Source organism: Pongo pygmaeus, chromosome 13, assembly GCF_028885625.2.
Source record: "Pongo pygmaeus isolate AG05252 chromosome 13, NHGRI_mPonPyg2-v2.0_pri, whole genome shotgun sequence".
NCBI lineage: Eukaryota > Metazoa > Chordata > Mammalia > Primates > Hominidae > Pongo > Pongo pygmaeus.
Window position 1 is genome coordinate 78,632,525 of NC_072386.2, and position 25,164 is coordinate 78,657,688.

Consider the following 25,164-nt stretch of genomic DNA (forward strand, 5'->3'; position numbering starts at 1 on the left):
GAAAAGGATAAAAATTGAAAATGTTGGAAAAAGTTAATTTATATAAAAGATAAATATATACATATATTTAAAGAAAAGGGAATTTTTATTGTTATAAACTATATATACATGTAAAGTTTACCATTTTTATCATTTTTAAGTGTCTAAGTCAGTGGCATTAAGTATCTTTTCATGTGCTTCTTGGCCATTTGTATGTCGTCTTTGGAGAAATGTCTATTCAAGTCTTTTGCCCATTTTTGAACTGAGTTGTTTGTTGCTGTTGTTGTTAAGCTGTAGGAGTTGTTTTTATATATTCTGGATGTTAAGTCGTTATTAGATAACAGGCTTTGCAAATATTTCCTTCCAGAAACAGGAGTTTTTTTAAAAGAAAGAACATAAATAGGAGGAAATAGTAAAAAATAAATAAATAAATAAAAAACTTGAAAAAAATTGTTCTAGAACTGAAGAAAGACACAATTCTTCAGCTTGAAAAAACATACCTAGTATCCAGCAGAATAAATGAAAAATGTTGATCTTTACTATCCATAATACCTATATGTATAATATATATACATAGGTACATGCTATATTGTTATGTGCACTTAACATTTTATACACACATATAAATAGATCATATCATCTGACAATATGCTTTTTCCATCAGCACAGTGTCTTTGAGATGTATCCTTATTGATGCATGTAAATGTGGGTAAAAATAAACTGGATGTATACTTTTCACATTCTAGAAAATTTTCAAGGTAACAGGTCTAACAGATCAATCTAACAAAAGGAGGTACAGAACTACAAACATCACACAAACCAGACTCCAAGATACAAACATGAAATGGGACAAAGAGGATCACTTAATTATAATAAACGAAACAATCCTCTGGGGAAAGGCTGAGATAAAACATACAGCATTTGAAGAAACATCAACAGAAGTCAAACATCAAAAAGCACACACAGGGCCAGGCACAGTGGCTCATGCCTGTAATCCCAGTGTGAGGAGGGAGGCCGAGGCAGGTGGATCACTTGAGGTCAGGAGTTCAAGACCAGCCTGGCCAACATGAAACCCCATCTCTACTAAAAATACAAAAATTAGCTGGGCATGGTGGTGCACTCCTGTAATCCCAGCTACTGGGGAGGCTGAGGCATGATAATCACTTGAACCCAGGAAGCGGAGGTTGCAGTGAGCCGAGATTGCACCACTACACTTGCACCACTACACTCCAGCCTGGGCGACAGAGCAAGACTCCAAAAAAAAAAAAAAAAAAGCACACACAGCTGATCCTTTGAGCAGCCTGAGATCTGTGAAAACAGTTCTCTATTCCCTTGACCCAGAACAGCCCACAAAATTATGCAAATCCAGTGGTTCAAATCTTTGTATTCAGTTTAGGAACATCCAAGAAACTGCCCAGGCATCAGGGTATGTATATACAAAAAGCCACCATGTATGTGAAAAACGTCACCTTACAGAAGCAATGTGTGCCTCTCCATCATTACCAGGGTGGCGATGGTGAGTGTGTCTAGGCCATATAATGAGGCTGGACAGAGGGTCGATGACCTAAAAAGAGAGCTGAATGTTCGCTGCACATGCTTAACAATGCAGAGAGTCCTGCTGAACTCAAGGGTTTAGCTGCAGATTGGCTGGTCATTGAGCTTATCCTGGGGAACAAAGCTCCCTGAGATGTACGGTCCAACTGTACTTGCAGAGCTCGTGGTCAGGTTAACCCACACACAAGTGTCCCTTTGAACAGACCCTTACTGAAAAAAAAAATTGTTCCTAAACCAGAAGAGGAGTTTGCAAAGAATAAAAGGATATCTCAGAAGAGACCGAAGAAACAGAAACTTATGGCCAGGGAAGAAACTCAGCATAAAATAAATGCAAATAAAAATATGTGTACCCAGATATTACCAAGAAGTTATAGAAAATCAATACCTGAATGAGAACTAATATTCCTGAAAACAGTTAATAAATCAAATACTTGGAAACACTGAGGTAAGTATAATTGCATCCTCAGAGGAGCAAGTGATGTTGTTTTAAATGCGCTACGTTCAGTTTTTCTCCCCCTAGTTTTCCTACTGCCCCCCCAACCAGGTCATAATCACCACCACTCCACCAAAACTGCTCTCACTGAGGTCATCAGAGATGCCCACATTGCTAAAGGCGTGGTCACTTCTTTGTCTACCTCTTGGCCTTTTAGCACTGCTCAACCAGATGGCCACTCCATTGTCCCAGAGCCCTCTCCTGGTTTTCTTTTTTTTTTTTTTTAATCATTGATAACTTTATTTAAATATTCCAAAGATCTCAACCCCATTTAAAAATAAAAATTGTAAAGCACTCCATTCAATAAAAGCACAGAAGTCCCCCTCAATAATTAGTATGACAATTCACAATACAGCTCTTACTCTGGGAGAGTGTATTTTACCCTTTATTCCAAAAGGTACAAAGTCATCTGAGGCCTCAGATATTAACCCCATTCCATGCTAATGTCACACCACTAATGTGCAACTCAATGTAATTATTAAAGCTTATAACACACTTCCCCAAGAATTTTATAGATTCTTTCTCTAAATAATAATTTAAAAAATACTGGACCTTAAGACCAATACAGGCTTAACAAGAGACCTGAAATTTCTGTAAGGACAGTTTTGTTTCTTGATAGAAGTGTGACTTTTCAAAGTCTATTCCCAGCAACAGAAACACTAGACCCAGCTTGGCCAAATAAAGTAAAACGAGTGATTTCTAAAATGCTAAAAGAATATGTTTTCATCAGCTCCACAAGAAAGCAGTCCTGGTCACTCAGAAGGCTCCTGTCATCCCACCAGTCTGCAGTCATTAGAAATATATGTTTTACAGGCCACAGGCTGTTCTGGATTTGGTTTCAGACACCAGTGACCAGAAGAGGCCAGTTTTGCATGTGAGGGGTGTGGGCCGCCGCTGCCTTGGGCCTGCTCACTGGGGTGGGTGGACCCCCGCCAGGTCACAGCCTGCTGTCATGTCCAGACTGTTGGCCTCTTCTGCGTCCAGGCTGTTGGGCTTTCCTGCGCTCTGTCCCTCAGTCACCTCTCCTGGTTTTCCTCAGACTTTCCCAGTGTTCCCATTCAGTCCCTTTGGCTGGCCGTGCCCGGGTGCTCAGGGTTGAGCCTCTTCTCTCCCCATTCCTTCCTTAGGTGATCTCATCTGGAGTCTTTAAGTTCTCAGCGTAACCGAGCACAGGCCTGGCTGCTTGCAGCTTTTACAGCCGGTAACAAGGATGAAGTACAGGGGTAGGAAAGTGATTGTATTCGAGCTAGCAGTGGGAAAGTAGTCAGTTTACACCTCCAGAAACAGCTTCAAACTTTAGGCTGGGAAGAGGGGATTCAAAGCGAGACCTTGGAATGGGAGGCATGCTGGCATGGTGCTGAATACAAAGTCTGTGTGTCCTGTTACCAGTGTAACAGGAGCTGTGGTCCACCTGGGGCCCCGGCTGGCATCATCTCATATGTTGCTGGTGGGAATGCAAAATGATGCAGCCACTCTGGAAAACAGTTTGGGCATTTTTTGTAAAACTACCCTGTGATCCACCAATGGCAATCCTGGGCAAGTATCCCAGAAAAATGAAAATTGATGTTCACACAAAAATCTGTACACAAATGTTGATAGCATCTTTTATTCATGAAAGCCTAAAACTGCAAACTACCCAAATGTCCTTCAGCGTGTGAATAACTAAACAAACTGTGGTACACTCACACTATGGAATGCCACATGGCCATCAAAAGGAACAAACTAGTATTCCATGCAGCTTCCTGGATGAATCTGTAGGGAATTATGCTCAATGAAAAAAGTTAATCCCAAAAGGTCTCCTACTGTATGATTCCATTTACATAACATTCTAGAAACCCAAAACTATAGAAATGAAGAGAAGGTTAGTGGATGACAGGGGCCAACGAATAAAGGCAGGGGAGAGGAAGGGAACTGAGTGTCGTGGTAAAAAGACAACATGAGAGATCCTTGTGGTAAATGAATGATTCTGTATCTTGACTGTGTCAATGTCAATATCCTGGTTGTGATATTGTACTATAGTTTTGCAAGATGTTAACACTGGGGAAAACTGGATATTGATGACATTGAAGGTAAAGAGTACATGTGCTATTTCTGAATTATTTCTTACAACTGCATATGAATCTAAGAATATCTCAGAATAAATTTTTAAAGCAATATTGTATTGGTATGGTACACACAAATAGACTAATGGAATCAAATATAGACTCCAGATATAAATCCTATTAGGTTTGTTTCCCCAGAAGTAGACCACAAAACAAGGATTTGTGTAAAAGTAATTTATTAGTGAGCATTCTCAAGAAAAAATGGTAAAAGAGGGGAGTTGGGATGAGGAAGGGAAGGCCACTGGAGTGAGTTGAATGGTGGATCTCAAAAAGGCATGCCTATGTCCTAATCTCCATGTGATGGTTAGTTTTAGGTGTCAACTTGACTGGGCTAAGGGATTCTCACATAGCTGGTAAAATTTATTTCTGCTTGCGTCTGTAAGGGTGTTTCCAGAAGAGATTAGCATTTGCATTCATAGACTAAATAAAGCAGATTGCCTTCACTAATGTGGGTGGGCGTGATTCAATCCATGGGAAGTTTGAGTAGAACAAAAAAGCAGAGGAAGGGTACATTTCATTCTGTGTAAGCTGGGACATCCATATTCTCCTGCCCCTGGACTTTGGTGCTCCTGGTTCTTAAACCTTTGGATGAGGACTGAATTACACCACTGACATTCCTGGTTCTTCAATTTGCAGATGGCAGATTGTGTGACTTCTCAACTTCCATAATCATGTGAGCCTTTTTTTTTTTTTTTGAGACGAAGTCTCGCTCTTGTCCCCCAGTCTGGAGTGCAGTGGCGTGATCTCGGCTCACCACAATCTCCGCCTCCCGGGTTCAAGCGATTCTGCTGCCTTAGCCTCCCAAGTAGCTGGGATTACCAGTGCGTACCACCACACCCAGCTAATTTTTTGTATTTTAAGTAGAGACGGGGTTTCACTATGTTGGCTAGGCTGGTCTTGAACTCCTGACCTCAGGTGATCCACCCGCCTCAGCCTCCCAAAGTGCTGGGATTACAGGCATGAGCCACTGTGCCCGGCCAAGCCAATCATAATAAATCTCCTCTTATGTAGAGATCTATATATGTTTTATTTATCCTGTTTCCCTGGAGAGCCCTATTATACCCCAGAACATGTCAATATGACCTTATTTGGTGAAAGGGTCCTAACAGATGTAATGAAGGATCTCAAGATGAGATCATCCTGAATTACCCAGGTGGGCCCTAAATCTAATGAGAAGTGACTTTATAAGAGACACAGAGGAGAGACACATACAGGAAGAGATGGCCATGAAAAGATTAAGGTAGAAATTACAGTGATGCTGCCACAAGCCAAGAATTCCTGGAGCCACCAGGACCTGGAAGGGGAAAGAATGATTCTCTCCTAGAGCCTTCAGAAAGAGAGTGGCTCTGTCAATACCATGATGTTGGACTTCTGATCTCCAGACTTTGGAGAAAAAAATTTTGTCTGTTTTAAGCCACATAGTTTGTGGCATTTGTTATGGCAGCCCTAGAAAACTAATACAGATTTTGGTACCAGGAAGTGGGTGCTACTTTAATAAATACCTCAAATTGTGGAAGTGACTTTGGAACTGAGTAATAAATAGAGGTTGGATGGTTTTTGAGGTACTTGAGAGAAAAGTCATAGACTTTCTTGAAGAGACAGTGGAGTTATGGATTTTAAAGGCAATTCTGGTGAGGAAACAGAAGGAAGTGAAGAGCATGGTAGAGAATTCTTCCATCATCTTAGAAATGTACATCTCATCATGAGCAGAGTGTTAGTAGAAATATAGATGTTAAAGGTGGTTTATGTTGAAGGCTAAGAAGGAAATGAGGAACATGTTATTGGAAACTGAAGGCAAAGTGATCCTTGTGACACAGTGGCAAAGAACTTGGATGAATTGTGTCCTTAGGTGGAGAGCAGAATTTGTAGGCAATGAACTTGGATATTTAGCTGAGGAGATTTCTAAGCAAAGTGTCGAAGGTGCAGCCTGGTTTCTTCATGCTGTTTGTAATGAAACACAAAAGGAAAGAAGTAAATTGAGGAAGGAGCTGTTAAGCAAAAAGAAACAACACTTGATAATTGGGAGCTTCTTGGCCTATTCAGATTGCAAAAGATGCTAAAATTGGGAAACTCACTGTTGGGAAAGTGTACTCTGGATAGAGGGCCAAGGGTGTGCCTAGACAATATTGTGCTGAAGAGATCTGCTCTACAACTGATGGATCCCTCAATTATCTCACAGATCCAAGGATAGATCCAGCGTTATCCAGGAAAGATCTGTGGGGGTTCTTTTATCTAATGGCATGGATCCCTGTGACATACATGGGAGCCTCAAAAGTTCTTGAGAAGGTTGTACCAGAAGAAACACTGTCAGCTTGGCCTGAAGTGGCTGAGACAGGACAAAGTGAAAGAGAGGCTGTCAGATATGCACAGTTCTTCAGGCAAGAAGAGGACTGATAGAACTACTCAGGTATCAGCATGTGCTGCCTTTCAAGAAAAAGGAAGAATGACTATGAGGACAGGGTCTTGGGCACAGGGGTAGAGGCTGAATGTTCAAGAGCAGAGACCTACCAAGTTGCCATGAGCAAAGAGGCCTATGAAGCCATGAGCCCAAAAGACACAGCTTCAAGCCACAGAGGATTATTCCCAGACCTTGAAACCAAATGACTTTGCCTTGTTGGATTTCTAACTTGCTTGGGATTGATGACCCTTTTATTCCTTCTATTTTCTCTGCTTTGCAGTGAGATTGTCTATCATATACATGGCCCACCTTTGTGTTTTGGAAGCAGGTAACTTGTTTTCTAGTCTCACTAGTCAATAGATGCAGAGGAATTTTGCCCTTGCATAGCTCATACCCATAGACTCACCTACACCTGAGTATTAGATTATTTATATGTGAATATTTGAGACTCTTTGAATTAATTTTTATGACATTTAGTGAGAGTTAGGACTTTTGGAGATGTTGAGATGGAATGAATGTATTTTGCACATGAGGCAGATGTGAATTTGGAAGGCCAGAGGTTGGACTATAGTAGGTTAAATGGTAGAGCCCAAAAAGACATGTTAACATTCGAATCAGGGATTAGAACCTGGGAACATGGCCTATTTGGAAAAAGGTTTTTTACAGATGTAACTAAGTTAAGGCTGTCACTGGAAGAGGCAAAAAAAGTCTTCTCCCCCAGAGCCTTTGGAGGGAGTATAGCCCTGTCAACACCTTAATTTTGTACATCTGGCCTCCAGAAATGTGAGAGAATAAATTTCTGCTGTTTCAAGGCATCCAGTTTGTGATCGTGTGTTACAGCAGCCCTAGGAAACTGATACAGAGGCCAAGCTAAAGTTCCAAATCAAACAAAGTCCCACGGTGTATTCCTTCCAGTTATCCCAAAATATAACAATCCCAAAACAGTGGCTTAGAACAATAACAATCGTTTATTTTTGCCCACACATTTGGATGTCATCTGGGCTTAGATAGGCATACCTCACTCAGGGTTTCTCAGTGGTGGTAACCAGATGGTGGCTGGAACTGGAGCCACCTTGAAGGTTTCATCTCTCACACGTCTGGTACCTGGACTAGTAAGACTCAAACAGCCAGGGGCTGGGGCAGCTGGGGCCCCTTAGTCATCTCTTCCCCCTTCTATGTGGTTCTCACGTGATCTTTCTACATGGCAGCTGCATTCTCTTATAGAAGCTGCCACAAAGATATGCCTTTTGATGAGTATGTAAAAGAATTCGCAGATAGTACCATTGACTCAGAATTGCAGAGAGAATGGTGAAGTTCACCCCTCAGAGTTGTCTTGCTAAGTGGGGCAAGGAAGCTGCAATATTTATATTCCAGCTACCATCAGTAATCCACACTGGTAAGTACTGCTCAGGAGAAGATACATTCTCAGATACTTCCAACTCTCCAGGAGAGCAGGAAACGTGGGAATGGAAGCCTTCAAGGGGGTCCTCTGAGAAATGCAGGCGTGGCTGCTGGAAGGAAAGCACCTGGGGGAGGAAATGCACGCAAGCACAGGACTGTGGACAGAGCACTGACATGGGCTCCATATCGCCAGCTTATGTGGAAATGTAGCACATAGTGTAGCGGCATCATTATCTGGGGTAATACCTGAGGTTCATTGTCCCACAGCCACGGAAAACTAGGACGCGACACACCATAGTGAGGTTAAGAGCAGAAGTTTAACAGGCAAACCAAAGACAAGAGCTCTCTGTGCAGAGAAAGGGGTCCCAGAGAAAATGGGTTGCCAGTTCTGCGATGAAATGCACAGGGTTTTATAGATGAGCTTGAGGAAGCAGTGTTTGATTTACATAGGGAATGAAAGATTGGTTGGACCAGGTGTGCCATTTGCATAGTGCATGAAGAAGCTGGCCTTCCTACCCTAATATTTTATTATGCAGACGGCTTCTCTACCTGGCTGATGCCATGTTGCCTGTTCCTTCACTGTACACGTGGTGACAAAGAAAATGGAAGATGGAGTCTCCATATTGAACATACCTGGCTTCCAGGTAGTCCTTTTCTATTGGCACAACTGCCAGCATTCTCCCGTGCACTGTCAGCTTGCTTATCTATGTTTGTAGCTCAATTTTTCAGGCTGCTCTTTGTCAAAACAGAAATAATTTTGGGAGTGCTTTTTGTTCAGAAAGAAGCTCTGCTGAGGACTCTCTTACACTATCTGCCTAAATTTCTTTTTAGGTCCTGTATCAATAGCACTGGTACCATTTCAGAATACTGGGGAAAGTCAGGGTTACTCAAATAAACGGCACTCAAAAAATCGTTATTCCTTTAGAAAAAAACATAATTAAGTCCCTTAACTCTCATTATACAAAAATATAGTTTCCAGAGTAAAGAGCTAATTGCAAATAACAACAAACTGCTCCAAGAATGGTTGGAAACCATAGATGTGGTGAAGAAGGCCTTTCTAAGCAATATGCAGATCCAGAGGCAAAAAAAGAACAGACTGAAGCACTACATAAAATTTAAAATTAAAGTATGATGAAAGAGCAGAAACAACTAGGCGGAAACTGAGCAACAATATTTTTCACATATGAAACAATATATTCAGAATGTATAGAGTTCCTACAAATCCATAAGAAAGCAAAAATAACCAATAGAAAATGGATTAAGAATATGAATTGGCGATTCATAGTCTATAAATGCCAATAAACATATAAGAAGCTGCACAACCTCATGAGTAACCAGAAGCATCAATAATAAAGGTTAGTGAGGCATCCTTTTATCTCCATTAAACTGGCAAATTTTTTTAAAAGATTGATAATATCCATCATGCACTAGAGCATGGAAAAACTTCCAAATTATTTTAATTGGTTGAGCCATTTTGGCAGTACTTATCAAAATTAATAACGTGCATAGTCTTTAGATATATCCCATGTTGAAGAAACTGGTCAGAAAAACTCCAACATGCACAGAAAGATATACACACAAGGAACATCGACATTTATGGCAGCATTATTTGTAATAGGGGAAAGGTGGGAACAACGTAAGTATTCACCAATAGGGAAACGTTTAAATAAAATGGAACGATGAATATACATAAATTATTCCATGAAAAGTCTTCAGCCATTAAATATAAGAGCTGTTAGGAAAAAAAATGCTAGAAAAAAACATAAGAAAAAAGTTAAGTTGTAGAAAAGTATCGTCCCTGTGATCTCAATTATATTTAAGAAATCCAATCCAATTAAGTATGTGCACGTGCATACTGTTTGCATATGCATTGGAAGGCTCTAAAAGGTTCTGCACCAAACCGCTATATGATTTAACACCTGCAAAGCCTTGGCCTATGTCTGACAAACAGGCAGTGCTATATGGGTTGGCTATTTTTGTGTATAATTATGCATTTCTTAATGATAATGCAGTCCTAGATTACTTATGCTACTAAACGTAAACGTATTGGCCAGGCGCGGTGGCTCACGCCTCTAATCCCAGCAATCCCAGCACTTTGGGAGGCCGAGGCAGGCGGATCACCTGAGGTCGGGAGTTTGAGACCAGCCTGACCAACATGGAGAAACCCCGTCTCTACTAAAAATACAACATTAGCCAGGCGTGGTGGCGCACGCCTGTAATCCCAGCTACTCGGGAGGCTGAGGCAGGAGAATCGCTTGAACCCGGGAGGCGGATGTTGCGGTGAGCCGAGATCGCGCCATTGCACTCCAGCCTGGGCAACAAAAGCGAAACTCCGTCTCAAAAAAACAAAAAAAGTAAACGTATTGCAATCATTTTAACTCTCTGCGCCCAGCTGATGACCAAGTGTAAGGCCCGCTCATTACCACTTTCTCCATCCTGAATCCAGCAGGGAGGGTAATGGACACAAGGTAAACAATTCCTGGAAAAACTGCGGCATCCCACCCGACGCCGTCCAGTCTCCCGTCAACCAGTGCGCAAGTGCGAGTAGGCGGTGCCCAGCGCTCCGCCGCCCCGCCCTCTGCGGAGGTGACAACGACACTGAGCAGCGACGCGCACTTTTAGGACGTGTTTGTGACCCGCCTTCCGGAAGGAAGCGGCTAACTATGGCGACCGCCACGGAGCAGTGGGTCCTGGTGGAGATGGTACAGGCGCTCTACGAGGTGGGCTCCGCGCCATGAGCGGTCCGCGACCACACCCGGGCCTGGGGAGGGTGGGAGGGCGCGTGTGGATTTGTGGCCTGAGACCTCGGCGGGACTGGCTCGGTCACGCCCAGACTCGGCGTCTCTTGCTGGAAGGACTGCCGGGAGCTTCTAGTCCCAGCGGTTGAGTGTAGGGAGGAACGGGCGGGGGCTGGGACCGAGGGTCTCGGTTCGAGTTCTTATGCTCCGGGTCCCCTGGAGGCTCCGGAAAGGAACACGTGTAAGGGGACCCAGGAGACAGGTCTGCAAAAACCAGAGTTTAGACGGACGATAAAACGGAGTGGTGAAAATGAGTGGAAAACCTTCGTCTGGGAAGGTCCTAAGGAAGTCAGTTCTTTGGAACTACGGTACAGTTCGTTGGGGAATAAAATTGTAATAAATTGGAGTTTGTCTGTTTTTGTCGAAAAACCGAGTGATTTAGGATTTGTGAATAAGAAATAGTTTGTCATTCTTCTGCGTATATCAGTTTTCTATCTTATAAAGATACAACTAGTTTAGTCGATTTTTATTTTTGGTTTTTTTTTTTTTTTTTTTGAGACGGAGTTTCGCTCTTGTTGCTCAAGCTGGAGTGCAAGGGCGTGATCTCGGCTCACTACAACCTCCGCCTCCCGGGTTTAAGCGATTCTCCTGCTTCAACTTCCCAAGTAGCTGAGATTACAGGCATGTGCCACTATACCCGGCTAATTCTGTATTTTTAGTAGAGACGGGGTTTCTGCATGTTGGTCAGGCTGGTCTCGAACTCCCGACCTCAGGTGATCCGCCCGCCTCGGCCTCCCAAAGTGCTGGGATTACAGGCGTGAGCCACTGCACCTGGCCGTAGACTTTTAAAGGAAGAATAGTTAAGAGTTTTTTGAAGCCTAGTTATTTCAGATACATAAGATAATAAACCAGAATGTCAGCCTTAGTGTTCATTCATTTAATAACTGAGATTCCTCGTGCTGTCTTGCAGAGCTATTTATTGGGCACTGAAGAACTTATTTTATTTTATTTTATTTTATTTTTTAAAGACAGGGTTTCACTCTGTCGCCCAGGCTAGAGGGCAATGGTGCGATCAGCTCACTGCTGCCTTGACCTCCCAGACTCAAGCGATCCTCCCGCCTCAGACTCCCGAGTAGCTGGGACCACATACCACCACGCCCAACTAATTTTTTTTATTTTTTTAATAGAGACGGAGGACTTGCTATGTTGCCCAGCCTGGCCTCGAACTCCTGGCCTCAAGCAATCCTCCTGCTTTGGCCTCCCAAAGTGCTGGGATTACAGGCATGAGCTACCACACCCAGCTGCAACTGAATTTTTAATTTAACTTAAATAGCCACATGTAACTTAGTGACTGTCCACATTGGACCACACAGATCTAGATGCTAGGGATAGTGCGGTGAACAAATAGGCAGAAGTCCCTGTGCTCATAGAGCTTACTTTCATTTCAAGTGAATTTCACGTTACTTTTGATGATTTAGTATCACCAAACTTAATATCACCATCTACTGGTAGGGGTAATGACAGTGTCTTCCATTGCAGGACATACTGGGAATTTTATCTTGAAACGTAGCAGAGACAGCAGATGTGGCTCTATCTTGCACTCATGTATTAAGTGATGCCCAGTATTAAGTGATAACCAGTATTAGGTTAATTATAGTGACCTAAAATGAGCCACTAAAATTGAATGATCTTTGTTATAAATGATTTTTTAAAGAAATGGATTATTTTCTGTTAAATGTTGTTTGCTCCCTTTTTGAAGACTGACAGTAGTGTAACTTCTCATTCCCCGAAACTGTCCAGCAGTGAGACTTGGGGGAACTCCTGTATGTAACATTTCCTGGGAAGGAAAAGAAGTGGTGTTTGTGATTTTTATTAATTCACTAGACAAATAGTTTCTCAACTTAGGGCGATTTCTTTTTGGAGTGGGCTCTTAACTAGTGGCTCGGGCAGATGTTTGCTTGCTGGAATCCAACTATTGAGAAAACTAAAAGGGTATTTAGACTTATTTGTAAATGAATTGTATTTAGGGGGATGAGCAAATTTTAAAATTCATCATAAAGATAAACTTCTTACTCCCAAATCCTATGCAAGTTGAATGTAGAATTTGAGTAGTCTTGTATAGTGTATCCAAAAAAGAAATAACCACTGAAATTAAATAATCCGATAGTTGATATTGTTTTAAATATTGGGATTCTGTGTTAGATTTTATTTATTTATTTATTTGAGACGTAGTTTTGCTCCTGTTGCCCAGGCTGGAGTGCAATGGTGTGATCTTGGCTCACCACAACCTCCACCTCCTGGGTTCAAGCGATTCTCCTGCCTCAGCCTCCCAAGTAGCTGGGATTACAGGTATGCGCCAACACACCCGGCTAATTTTGTGTTTTTAATAGAGACGGGGTTTCTCCATGTTGGTCAGGCTGGTCTCAAACTCCCGACCTCAGGTGATCTGCCCACCTCGGCCTCCCAAAGTGCTGGGATTACAAGTATGAGCCACCGTGCCCGGCCTAGATGTTATTTTTTTAATTTTAATTTTTATTCCCAAAGAAGTTTTAAAAGCTAAAAATATTAGGGGTTTTTCATGTGAGGGAGAAATTGCCTGCTATTAGAAATGGGGAAAGGAATGAATAGAAATTAAGGGAGCTTCGAAAGTAAATTGTTAAGAATAGGCTAAAAGTCATAGAAGGCAGTATATGCAGGTGTAGTAAATTTTATGTGCAGGTGTTAGAAGTGTATGTTTCATTTCTTATTTGTTTTTGACTCACTCTTAGGCTCCTGCTTACCATCTTATTTTGGAAGGGATTCTGATACTCTGGATAATCAGACTTCTTTTCTCTAAGACTTACAAATTACAAGAACGATCTGATCTTACAGTCAAGGTATGAAATTAAATCTCTGTTTTAATTATTGGATATGTGATTATAGTTGCTATGTCTTTCCAGAAAGGATTTGTGGTGGCTCAACTATGTGTGTTAAAGCATTTTCTGTAATGTAAGGAAATCAAGGGGAATGAAATATTAGGGTAGGCAAAATATGGGGAAATCTAGAAATAAAGTCAGTACCCAATGAAGACCATATTATGGTCTTGGACACTTGCTAGGAGTAAACAGCAGTCTTGCAAATAGATGGTTAGAGGGAAGCATGGGCAACTACTGGAGTTTGAATATTCATATGAGTGTTGTGTGAGTTGCTGCAGAATAGCACAACCATTTCTGAAGTGTAGGATAAAGTTTCCCCTGTGGTCTTCTTAAAGGAGAGTCAGAGTAGAAAAGAATCCTACTCATAACCACCTCAAATCGAATTTTGATGTGTTGTGTATGGTAAAGAAAAAAAAATTCTGAGCATAGAAGTTAAATTTTCATAAAAAGTCACCCATGAAACTGCATGGAAAAGAGCCTCTAGCTCTAGTGATAAGGAAAGAGGTGAGGGTGGTAAGTGCACAAAACTCACAAGTGATTCTGTTTTTATTCTAGCCACAACTAGACATGGTATTTCTAGCAGTGTATTCACTGTGACTTTTGCATTGCAAGAGACAATTTTGATATTGCCGAAGTTGAAGTAAAGTGACTGCACCTGAAAAGCTTCAGGGGGTTTGAATAAGGATAGCTATAATAACAAGTGCTATGTGGCTTACAGAGGAATAAGCGATAAGTGATTTTAAATCAGTTTGTCTTAGACAAATAGAGCTTGTTATAACTATTCCTCATAAGGATAGTATGAGGAAGGGGTAGGATATATATTCTATTAGGGGGCTGAGGATGAGGGTAAGTCATATGATACCGTAGCCGCCTAGTTTTAGTAGTACTGCTGTAAGTACTATTGAGCTGGCAATAGAGGCTTCTATGTGGGCCTTAGGGAGTCATAGGTGAAGTCCATATAGGGATATTTTTACTATAAAAGCCGTAATACATGCTAGTCATATAAGGTTGTTAGATCAGAAGTTTAATAGTTCTTGATTAGTAAACATTATTATTAGGATATTTAGTGAACCTGAGCTATTTCGGGTGTGGATGAGTGTAATAAGTAAGGGAAGGGATCCTACTAGTGTGTAAGTATGAGCTTGCATTAGGCATTCTGGTTGGTTACCTCAGCAGGTAATAATGATTAGGGTAGGGATGAGTGTAGCTTCGAAAAGAATGTAAAGTATGACTAGTTCTGTGGCTGTAAATGCTGTAATTTAAAAAATTTGTAGGAAAATTAATTTGGATATATGGAGTTTTTTTTCCATAGGGGTGATTCATTAGACAGGTGATGTTGGCCTGCTAGGATTATAAGAGGTAGTAGTCAGGCTGTTTGGATTAGAAGAGGTGATGTTAATGGGTCAGAAGAAAAAGTTAATGAGAAGTTAGATGAATTATTGTTTGGTTGATTAAAAAATAGGGTAATGAGGCTGATGAATAGGCTATGAGTAGCTATATTCAGACTATAGAGTTTTTGGAGAGTTATATTGTAACCGTATAATTGTTGGAATAATAATTTTTGGCATTGGAGTAAATTTTGATTTTGTACATAGTCTAGGCCGTATGCGTTGGAGATCGAGACTACGAAAGCAAGGCCTACTGCAGCTTTGCAGGCAGCAAATACTAAGAGGATAATGGGTATTATGAATCCTAGAGTGAAATGCATGTTTAAAGTTATGAGCGTATTTATGATAAATATTGATAGTATGACGCCTTCTAGGCATAATAGAGATGGTATTAGGTGGGATCGATAGATTAGTACTCCCAGCAATGCTATGGTATATGCTAATATAATGTTAATATAAATAAATGGCATTTGGTAAATATGGTCTATCATAATCTAATGAGTCGAAATCATTTAATTTAAACTATTTACCAATTCAACTCAATCGAATCCTTTTTGGGTTCATTCATAAATTAGGTCTAGGATTAGAATGGTAATTAGTAGAAGGGCTGTACTGATGATTAGTATAAGGTTGTTTGTTTGAAGGGCTCATGGCAGGGCTAGGAATAGGGCAATTTCTAATCGAATAGGAGAAACGTGATGGCTACTAGAAAGAATTTTATGGAGAAGAGGAGGTGGGTAGAGGTTAATGGATCAAATCTACATTCATAAGGGCTGGATTTTTCTATATAAGTATTATTAAGTTATGCAAGTCAAAATGTAATTACTACTAATAATAGAGTTAATAAAGTGTCAGTTATTAGGGCTAGTGCTAGGTTAGTTACTCTTTTTCAGACTTTGTTGAAACTAGTTGATTGGAAGTCAGTGGTACTGCTTATACTAAAAGAGTAGTAGGACCCTCACCAGTAGATAGAGACACATGGGAATGGTCATACGACATCTACAAAGTGTCAATATCAGGTGGCGTCTTCAAAGCCAAAATGGTGGTTGGATGTAAAATGAATTTTTTTTTTTTTTTTGAGACAGAGTTTCGCTCTTGTTGCCCAGGCTGGAGTGCAATGGCGCAATCTCGCCTCACCGCAGCCTCCGCCTCCCAGGTTCAAGCGATTCTCCTGCCTCAGCCTTCCCAAGTAGCTGGGATTATAGGCATGTGCCACCACGCCCAACAAATTTTGTATTTTTAGTAGAGACAGGGTTTCTCCATGTTGGTCAGGCTGGTCTCGAACTCCCGACCTCAGGTGATCTGCCCACCTTGGCCTCCCAAAGTGCTGGGATTACAGGGATGAGCCACCATGCCTGGCCTAAAATGAAATTTTAATTGGCAGAGAAGGCAGATGGTGAGAATTGTTGATCCAATAATAACATGAAGTCTATGAAAGCCTGTGGCTATAAAGGATGTTGAGCTGTAGATTCCATCAGAGATAATAAAGGGGGCCTCGAAATATTCTGAGATTTGTGGAAGGGTGAAATAGACTCCTAAGAGGATTGTGGTAAGTAGTGCTTGAATTGTTTGTTTTTGGTTACCTTCTGTTAGACTGTGATGGTCTCAAGTAATTGAAACTCCTGATGCAAGTAATACAGACGTATTTAGGAGAGGTACTTCTAAAGGGTTCAGGGGAAGAATACCTGTTGGGGGTCAATGTCCTCCTAATTCTGGGGTTGGTGCTAAACTGGAGTGATAGAATGCCCAGAAAAAACCGGCGAAGAAGAATACTTCTGAGATAATAGGAGCATCCCATATCGGAGGCCTTTTTGAACAATTGCTGTGTGGTGACCTTGGAATGTACTTTCTCGGACAATATCACGTCATCATTGATACATAGTCAGTGTGTTGGTTAGTAGGCCTAAAGTTAAAAGAGTGGTAGGATTAAAGTGAAATCCTATGGTTAGGCCTGATGTTATTAGGAGAGCCGAGAGAGCTCCTGTTAGTTGTCAAGGGCTAGGTACAACTATATGGTAGGCATGTGTCTGGTGGGTCATTATGTATTATGCAAACAGAGACTTACTAATAGTGTGAAGACATAAGCTTGAATAAGAGCGACAGCGAACTTGAGAATAGTTAGTAGAATTAGAATAATAAGAAATACTGAAGTTGCAGAGACACTAATAATTGATAATATTAGCACTGCACTGTATTTTAATTCTTTTTCTCCTGTAGGAAAAAGAAGAACTGATTGAAGAGTGGCAACCAGAACCTCTTGTTCCTCTTGTCCCAAAAGACCATCCTGCTCTCAACTACAACATCGTTTCAGGGTAAATTGATTTTGCTACCTGAAGTACTTGTATTTGGCTTCTTGTAGTAACCTGCAGTCTATAGTGCTTTATATGTAGTAGTCCTTTTTAATCTGAAACAAAACATTTTGAAGTTCCCAGGAGTAACAGCTTTAGCTCCTGATTTTAAAAAATTTATTCTAGGGATGATACAGGCATTTTTTTAAATCTCCAATTTAAGCATTAATGTTTGCCCTTTTCTCCAAGAATGCACACGTGTTAATATTTCAAATGGTCGAACACTTAAGCAACAGACTCCTGCTTTTTACCCATCTGGTTATTTTCTGATTTTAAATCTGTCGCACGTTACCCTCATAATTCTAGATACTGTAGTATGCTTAACTACCATTTGTTGATTCATTAACTACAGACAACACCTGTTGATCCCCACAATATGAATTATGGAGCTTCTGCTCACTTATGCCTCTTTCCTCCTCACTTCCAGTGTCTCATCTATTTTTCACTTTTCGTTCTCTTGGCTATCTTTGCTATATTGTATGTATTTTCATTAATTAAGAAATACATTAAGAATACAGAAAGTTGATATCAGACACCTATGTACCTACCACCCAGAATTAATTGGTGTTAACATTTTGCTATTTTTAATTCAAACTTACTTTTACAGGTAAATACAATATTACAAATGCATCTTAAGAAATTCCTTCACATCCGTCACTTAGTCTTGCCTCTCATACAGATAACCACTGTCTTGAAGTTGGTGATTGTCTTTTCTTTGCTTATATTTATAATTTTACCATATATGCCTGTTGCCATAAAAATATTTAGTTTATTTTAAAATGTGATACAAGATATTTTCCTGAGTATTATTGTTCTGATTCTGATCTGATCAAAGAGGAGCTTCTATTCTTTACTTCTGTAGATCTCTTTAGTCTTATAAAAGTTTTATATATTCTGAAATCAAACCTACCAATCTTTTTTTTTTGAGACAGAGTCTCGCTCTGTTGCCCAGTCTGGAGTGCAGTGGCGCAATCTCGGCTCACTGCAAGCTCCGCCTCCCAGTTTCACGCCATTATCCTGCCTCAGCCTCCCTAGTAGCTGGGACTACAGGCGCACGCTGCCATGCCCAGCTAATTTTTTGTATTTTTAGTAGAGACGGGGTTTCACCGTGTTAGCCAGGATGGTCTCGATCTCCTGACTTTGTGATCCGCCCGCCTTGGCCTCCCAAAGTGCTGGGATTACAGGCGTGAGCCACCACACCCGGCACAAACTTACCAGTCTTTTATAGTTTGGTCTTTTGAAGTCTTAGGGAATCGTTTCCTACCCTAAAGGTCTAATTTGATTGTTTTCCATATCATGGTCAGTTGTCTCAGCATTATTAGTTGAATAATCCAGTATTTACCTACTGCTTGGAAATCTCCCTTCTTTGGTAAGCCAGATTCCCTTCTAAAGGGTCTATTTCTGGCTTTTATTTTTGTTCATTGGATATATTCGTATCTCCATATACCAGAGACTCATTCATATATACCACAGCTTTATAATAAACGTTGATTAGAGTGTCTTTCTACCTCTGTGTTCTTCAAAATTGTCTAGGCTATTCTTGACCCTTCTTCACTGTGAGTTTAAGTTTAGGTGATCATCTTTGACCAAAAAAATGCATTTAGGTTTTTTATTAGAAGTGTGTTGAATTTATGGATTAATTTAGGAGGCTTGGTATCTTGCTGATACTTAATCTCACTACCCATTTACATGGTATATATTGCTTGCATACTTGGGTCTTTTGTTTTCTATAGTAAAGTTGCTGAAAGAGGAGTGGGGGAGGAAAGAAGAGGAGAGGAATGCACACATACGGGTGTAGGAGGCTCCCTTCTGAAGGGAGGCTGGAAGGAGAAAGATGCGGGGCTAGGAGGTGCGCGGCAAGGGTGAGAGGTCAGAGGTGCTAAAGCTGCAAATGAGTGAGGGCAGCCTCCTTTCTCATTAGGTGGAACCCCCAAAATGGGGGCAAGGTCAGTGGGAAGAGCCAGGGAAGAGTTCGGAATTAATGGATATCAAATTTCACTCAATTCTTGGTGTGGGAGAAGGTGGAGGGACAGGCAGGGTGAGGGGCCCAGCAGCCACATGGGCCAAGTCAGGGATAGGAGGAGGAGCTGGGATCTATGAAGTGTAGGTGGCCGGGGGCAGGGAGTCTCAGCAGGTGTGGAGACAGCAGGGGCAGGCTGAGTGGCACTGCAGTTTGCCATGTCTTACTTTTTTTTTGAGATGGAGTCTTGCCCTGTCACCAGGCTGGAGTGCAGTGGTGCGATCTCGGCTCACTGCAACCTCCACCTCCTGGGTTCAAACCATTCTCCTGCCTCAGCCTCCCGAGTAGCTGGGACTACAGGCACGAGCCACCATGCCGCCTAATTTTTGTATTTTCAGTAGAGACGGAGTTTCACCATGTTGGCCAGAATGATCTCGATCTCCTTTTTTTTAATTAAAAAGTAAACTTTAATGTCGAAAATGCAAACTTGGGGAGGGCAGAAAGATCACACACAAGGCTGTCACTTCACACTTGGTAGGTTGCACAGCAGCGGGACAGAGACGCTCCTCACTTCCCAGATGGTGAGGGGGCCGGGCAGAGGCGCTCCTCACTTCTCAGACGGTGCAGGGGCTGGGCAGAGGCGCTCCTCCCTTACAAATGGTGAGGGGGCCGGGCAGAGGTGCTCCTCACTTTCCAGACAGGGCGGCGGCTGGGCAGAAGCGTTCCTCACTTCCCAGATGGGACGGTGGCCAGGCAGAGGCGCTCCTTACTTCCCAGACAGGGCAGCGACTGGGCAGAGGCGCTCCTCACTTCCCAGACCCGGAGGCGGCTGGGCAGAGGTGCTGGTCACTTCCCAGACCGTGAGGCGGCCGGGCAGAGGTGCTCGTCACTTCCCAGATGGGGTGGAGGCCGCGCAGAGGCGGTGCTCCTCCTCAATTCCCAGTGGCCAGCCGGGCAGAGGCGCTCCTCAGTTCCCAGACAGGGCGGCGGCGTGGCAGAGGCACTCCTCACTGCCCAGACGGGGCAGGGCCCGGGCAGAGGTGCTCCTCACTTCCCAGACTGTGAGGCGGCCGGGCAGAGGCGCTCGTCACTTCCTAGACAGGGCGGGGGCCAGGCAGAGGCGCTCCTCACTTCCCAGACGGTGGGGCGGCCTGGCAGAGGCGCTCCTCACTTCCCAGATGGTGGGGCGGCCGGGCAGAGGCGCTCCTCACTTCCCAGACGGTGGGGCGGCCGGGCAGAGGCGCTCCTCACTTCCCAGACGGTGGGGCGGCTGGGCAGAGGCGCTCCTCACTTCCCAGATAGTGCAGGCAGAGATGCTCCTCAGGTCTCAATCTCTTGACCTCCTGATCGCCCGCCTGGGCCTCCCAAAGTGCTGGATTACAGGCATGAGCCACGACGCCTGCCCTGCCGTGTCTTCTTTCTCCTCCCAAGCGGCTGTTTTCATCTCCTGGATTTTGATGTTCTACTTAACACCCTCATGTTCTTACGCATGTTGCCCTGCTGGAGGCGTCCTTCTCTTTGGGAAGCCTGACCCACCAACAGTGCCTCAGGAGATAGACAGGGAAGCTTAGCCGGTGGGGGCCCCTCGTCTCTATCCCACCTCAGTTGCAGGGGAGGGGTCGGTTGGAGCTGCAGCGGTGGCCCTGACAGTTTTCTTTTGCGGGGCCTGCGGGACCTGTGGCCGGCAGCTCTGGGTGGAGAAGACCTACTTGATGCAAGAGCTGCAGGATCCTTGGGCTGCATGTCCTCCCCCACCATCAGCAAGCCTGGAGAGCTGGGCAGGTGGTCTTTATCCAGCACCTTCAAGGCCGCCTTCTCTGGCCACAGGGAGCAGCCGGGAACTGGGGCAGGGAGCACTGTTGGAACTGGCTCAGGCTTCCCAAAGGGAAGGATGCCTCCAGCAGGGCTGTGTGAACTGGCGACTCCATGGCCCTTGGAGTAGAAACTCACTGCATGCACCTGGGCCTTGTCAGTCTGGTTCTTTTCTGTCAAGCTCTTGAGGTGGACATTTCCCTCCAAGGGCCTGGGATTGTACCAGGAGGAAGTGAGGTTTCCCTGAGTCTCCAGGGGCCTAGAGGTGGAGGCTGCTTCCCCATTGTTACAGGGGCCCCTTTTATTGTCCTTCTGCCCCTGGGTCTCTGCCTGGTCTTTCACCTCTGTTGCTTCTTTGGGCTCTTCTGCCCTCACCTCTGTCTTCGGGAGCCTGGCTGGGATCACCTGCTCATCTAATGAAGGAAGTCGGAGGTTAAACTTGCGTCTGAGACGAGGGATCCTCACAGGGCTGAGGTGTCCAAACATCATGGAGTTGCGAGCAGACAGCACGGGTTTCTTCCTCGAGGGGGGGCTCCAGACCACAGGAGGCAGGGCCCTCTGTGGGGTGCCTGTGTTCCGAGGGATAAGACACAGCCTCATAGGGGCGCCGTCCCACCTGACTGGAAAAGAAGGCCCAAGATATCGCTGACGGTTGAAGAGGAGTGGGAAACGGCCCAAGGTTCCCGGGGCAGGCATGGGTGCAGGAGCCGCGGGGTGAGCCCGGCCAGCTGGGAAGGCCTCACGGACAAGACGAGCAGGTTGCCGATGGCGTGGCGGGGACCTGTGGTGGAACCAGGAACAAAATATGCTTAGTGAGTTGCCCATTTTGAGCGAGTTGTGCACAGACGAAACTAAGGGTCAGAAGCGGAGAGGATACTCCTAAGTCACCCACTTCTCTGTGGCCGGGTGCACACTGGGCACCTGGGAGTTTATGACATCACCATAGGGCTGGTGACAGAGCCAGGGTGTGGAGGAGTGAGCAGGAGCCCAGCGAGGGTGCCTACAAGAGGAGGCAAAGGGCAAAGGGCGAGACCCTTCCACCGGTCCAGCTGGACTCTAGCCTCAGGGACGTCCTGCTCCTGGGGGCAGGTGTGTGGCCCTGGATGGGCCCCCCTGTGGGGCTGTTGGGGGTGCGGGGCTGATATGCCAGAGCCCTTCCCGCCTGGCGCCTGGCCCAGGTGCTGGCTGACACCTGGTGGCCTTGTCTTGGCCGGCCCTGTCCACCGGGTTACAGGGCCAGAACCTGGAAGCAGAGCGCAGGACCAGCCAGATCCCGCCAGGCTCCCCCCGGGGCCTCTCCAGTGCCTCTATGCTGCCTGGAGCCAGGCCCGCCTTCTCCATGGCTGCCGTGGCCTCAAGGGCCACCAGCCTCGCTCCGCAGGTTTCCAAAGAGGGGACGCAGTGCCCTGACCTGACTGGATGCTGCCCCTTACCACATCCTTTCCTGGCAGGCAGGGTCTCCACTTCTTTTTACAAATTTGCCTGAGACCATTCCTCAGGTCATTCAGATGGTCATGGCCCAGCCAGGCTTTGAACCCGAGCTGTGCAATTCCACAGCTGGCACTCTGTCCTGTGTGCCTCATGATCATGGATACAGCATCTATTCTTATTTTTTCCTGTAGTTCTGGGGTACTTAGCACTGTGGCATATCTGTAATAAGCACATGCACACCTCAAAGGAGGTCTTCACTTCAACGTACAAGTTGACCATGGCATGCTCTGGGCTCCAGTCCTCTACAAAGATACAGGGCAGGGACTACCAGTTGTCAGCACAACACCATCCCACATTACTCTTCTAATGGAGCCTTTCAGCCCAGATGTTCTTTCTTGTCTAGTGGAAAGGATCCAAGTATGTAAAGATTATGTTCTAGATCAGCTTTGGTCTGTCCTAAAAGAAATTTGCCAGTGGATTATTCCATATGGATAAAAGTCAGTTTCTCTGGTCTTCCTGGAATGTGTCTAGAAAGCAAATACATTATTTACAAGTTCATAGTAGATCAATGTATTGGATTAAAATATGACGAACATAATTTGGTCATTGTGAGCATGCCAGCTCGGTCAACTATTCACCACACATGATGCCCTAAGTATAACTCTAGATTTTCTTATGCCCAAGAGAGGGACATACTCTTGGGTGTCTGGACTAGGCAAACGTGTATGAAAAACCATTTGGCCACTCTACATCTTGTTATTGGAGAATTGAAACCATCTATATTCAAAGATATTATTAAAAGGCAAGAAGTTAACTTCTGTCATTTTGTTAATTGTTTTCTGGTTGTTTTGTAGATCTTTTGTTTCTTTCTTCTTTTATTGTTTGCTTTATGGTTTGGTGAGTTTCTGTACTGATAAGCTTTGATTCCTTTATTTCATTGACATATCTGGTGTAATTTTTTTCTCTGTTACTCTGGAGCTTACATTTAAAAATGTATAGTTATGATAGACTGTTTAAAGTTGATAAAAATTTTGATCACACACGAACCTGCTATACTACCCCCACATCCCTTGTCAGTGCACAAAATTTGTACTTTTTTGCCTTAATTTATATTGTTCTGTATTGGGTGTTTATTAAGAACTCATTGTAGATATAAATATTTTTGACTATTTTGATGTTCAGCTTTCTCAAGGGTGATTTGAAAGATTGTAAAGCATCATTTCAGTAATGTAGACTTCTCAGTTTGAATGTGAATTTACTTTTAACAGTTAGGTTGATAGTGTCCTGTGTTTTTGCATTAGTATTGTTCTTTCACTTGCGATTGAAGCACTCCCTTAAGCATTTCTTGTCAGGCTGGTCTTACGGTGATGAATTCCATAAGCATTTGCTTGTCTAGGAAAGACTTTGTTTCTTTAATTTCTGATGGGTAGCTGTGCTAAGTAAAGTACTCTGCTGACGGATTTCTCATTAGCACTTTGAATATATCATCCTAATCTCTCCTAGCCTTCAAGGTTTCTGCTGTGAAAACTGATAGTCTAATGGAGACTTGCTTATTTGTGATTTGATGCTTCTCTCTTGCTGATTTTAGAAGTTTTTCTTTGTGTTTGACTTTTGACAAATTGATTATAATGTGCCTTAGAAAAGGCCTTTTTGGGTTGAATATGTATGGGACCCTTTAAGCTTCACGGAACTGGATGTCCATATCTCTCCCAAGAATTGGGAGATTTTCAGCTATTATTTTGTTAAATAAGTGTTCTGCGTCTTTGTCTGTCTCTTTTCTCTGTTTCTCTTCTATATTTTCAAAATCTGTTATCTTAATATCATGGCACAAGTCTCATAGACTTTCTTTGATTCTTTTTACTCTTTTTTTCTCCTTTTTTCCCTCAGGCTGGGTTATTTCAAAAGTCCTGTCTGCAAGTTCAGAAATTCTTTTGTTTGATCTAGTGTGCCATTGAAGCTCTCAGTTGCACTTTTTATTTAAGTCATTCAGTTCTTCATTCCTAAGGTTTCTGTTGGTTTTTCTTTTTTTTCTTTTTTTTCTTTTTTTTTTTTTTTTGAGATGGAGTCTTCCTCTGTCGCCCAGGTTGGAGTGCAGTGGCACGATCTTGGCTCACTGCAAGCTCCACCTCCCAGGTTCATGCCATTCTCCTGCCTCAGCCTCCCAAGTAGCTGGGACTACAGGCGCACACCACCATGCCCAGCTAATTGTTTGTATTTTTAGTAGAGATGGGGTTTCATCGTGTTAGCCAGGATGGTCTAGATCTCCTGACCTCGTGATCCGCCCACTTCGGCCTCCCAAAGTGCTGGGATTACAGATGTGAGCCACCATGCCTGGCCTGTTTGTTTTCTTCAATGGTATCTATGTCTTTGTTGAATTTCTCATTCAGGTTATGGCTTTTTTTAAATTATTTGATTAAGTTTTCTATCTGTATTCTTTTATATCTCATTGAATTTTCTTAAGATCAATATTTCAAATTCCTTTTAAGGCAATTTGAAAATTTCTATTTATTTAGGGTAACTTTGTGAAACATTGTACACCTTTGGTGGTGTCAAGTTTCATTGCATTTTCATGCTTATCTCCTATGTTTATATTTATGAGACTGTTGACATGGTCACCTGTTCTAATTGTATAGAGTAGCTTATGT

General features: G+C 43.2%; 2 protein-coding genes and 1 long non-coding RNA gene across 8 annotated transcripts in view; 1 reads left to right on the forward strand and 2 right to left on the reverse strand.

The window, feature by feature from the left end:
- Nucleotides 1-4,287: 4,287 nt before the first annotated feature.
- Nucleotides 4,288-10,469, reverse strand: LOC134737949 (uncharacterized). Its single transcript, XR_010123420.1, has 2 exons — nucleotides 10,351-10,469; nucleotides 4,288-9,677 (listed from the first exon to the last, which is right to left on the reverse strand). It is a non-coding gene; the product is annotated as an uncharacterized LOC134737949 (long non-coding RNA).
- SPTLC1 (serine palmitoyltransferase long chain base subunit 1) overlaps nucleotides 10,443-25,164 on the forward strand; it is a 77,604-nt gene continuing 62,882 nt past the window's right edge. For 2 of the 4 annotated variants that reach the window (XM_054502650.2, XM_054502653.2), the window contains exons 1-3: nucleotides 10,443-10,647; nucleotides 13,434-13,541; nucleotides 17,186-17,280. In XM_054502650.2, coding sequence (XP_054358625.1) covers nucleotides 10,591-10,647; nucleotides 13,434-13,541; nucleotides 17,186-17,280 — 260 coding nt within the window. In that variant the 5' untranslated portion in view covers nucleotides 10,443-10,590. The remainder of the gene's footprint in view (nucleotides 10,648-13,433; nucleotides 13,542-17,185; nucleotides 17,281-25,164) is intronic. The other 2 variants (XR_010123418.1, XR_010123419.1) reach the window with 1 other exon arrangement.
- Nucleotides 15,918-23,184, reverse strand: LOC129044636 (putative UPF0607 protein ENSP00000381514). 3 transcript variants are annotated; one of them, XR_008504723.1, is made up of 3 exons: nucleotides 19,504-22,000; nucleotides 16,654-16,871; nucleotides 15,918-16,328 (listed from the first exon to the last, which is right to left on the reverse strand). XR_008504723.1 is itself a non-coding variant. In XM_054502656.2 (2 exons), exon 2 carries the CDS (start codon nucleotides 21,782-21,784, stop codon nucleotides 20,717-20,719), a length of 1,068 nt encoding a protein of 355 aa, XP_054358631.1. In that variant the 5' UTR covers nucleotides 21,785-21,869; nucleotides 21,981-22,005; the 3' UTR covers nucleotides 19,728-20,716. The 3 variants fall into 3 exon arrangements, 2 of the variants coding, with proteins under 2 accessions (XP_054358631.1, XP_054358630.1); XM_054502656.2 differs by lacking the exons at nucleotides 15,918-16,328; nucleotides 16,654-16,871 and having other exon boundaries at nucleotides 19,728-21,869; nucleotides 21,981-22,005; XM_054502655.1 differs by lacking the exons at nucleotides 15,918-16,328; nucleotides 16,654-16,871 and adding an exon at nucleotides 22,522-23,184 and having other exon boundaries at nucleotides 19,734-21,869.

What these genes read in the sequence shown, in the direction of transcription:
- LOC129044636 (XM_054502655.1), bottom strand. Translation starts at nt 22,580, where the DNA reads ATGGTCTCAGGCAAATTTGTAAAAAGAAGTGGAGACCCTGCCTGCCAG. An exon ending in GCCTGCCAGGAAAGGATGTG is followed by an intron (nt 21,870 to 22,521) that starts GTAAGGGGCAGC and finishes GTTCCACCACAG; the next exon opens with GTCCCCGCCACGCCATCGGC.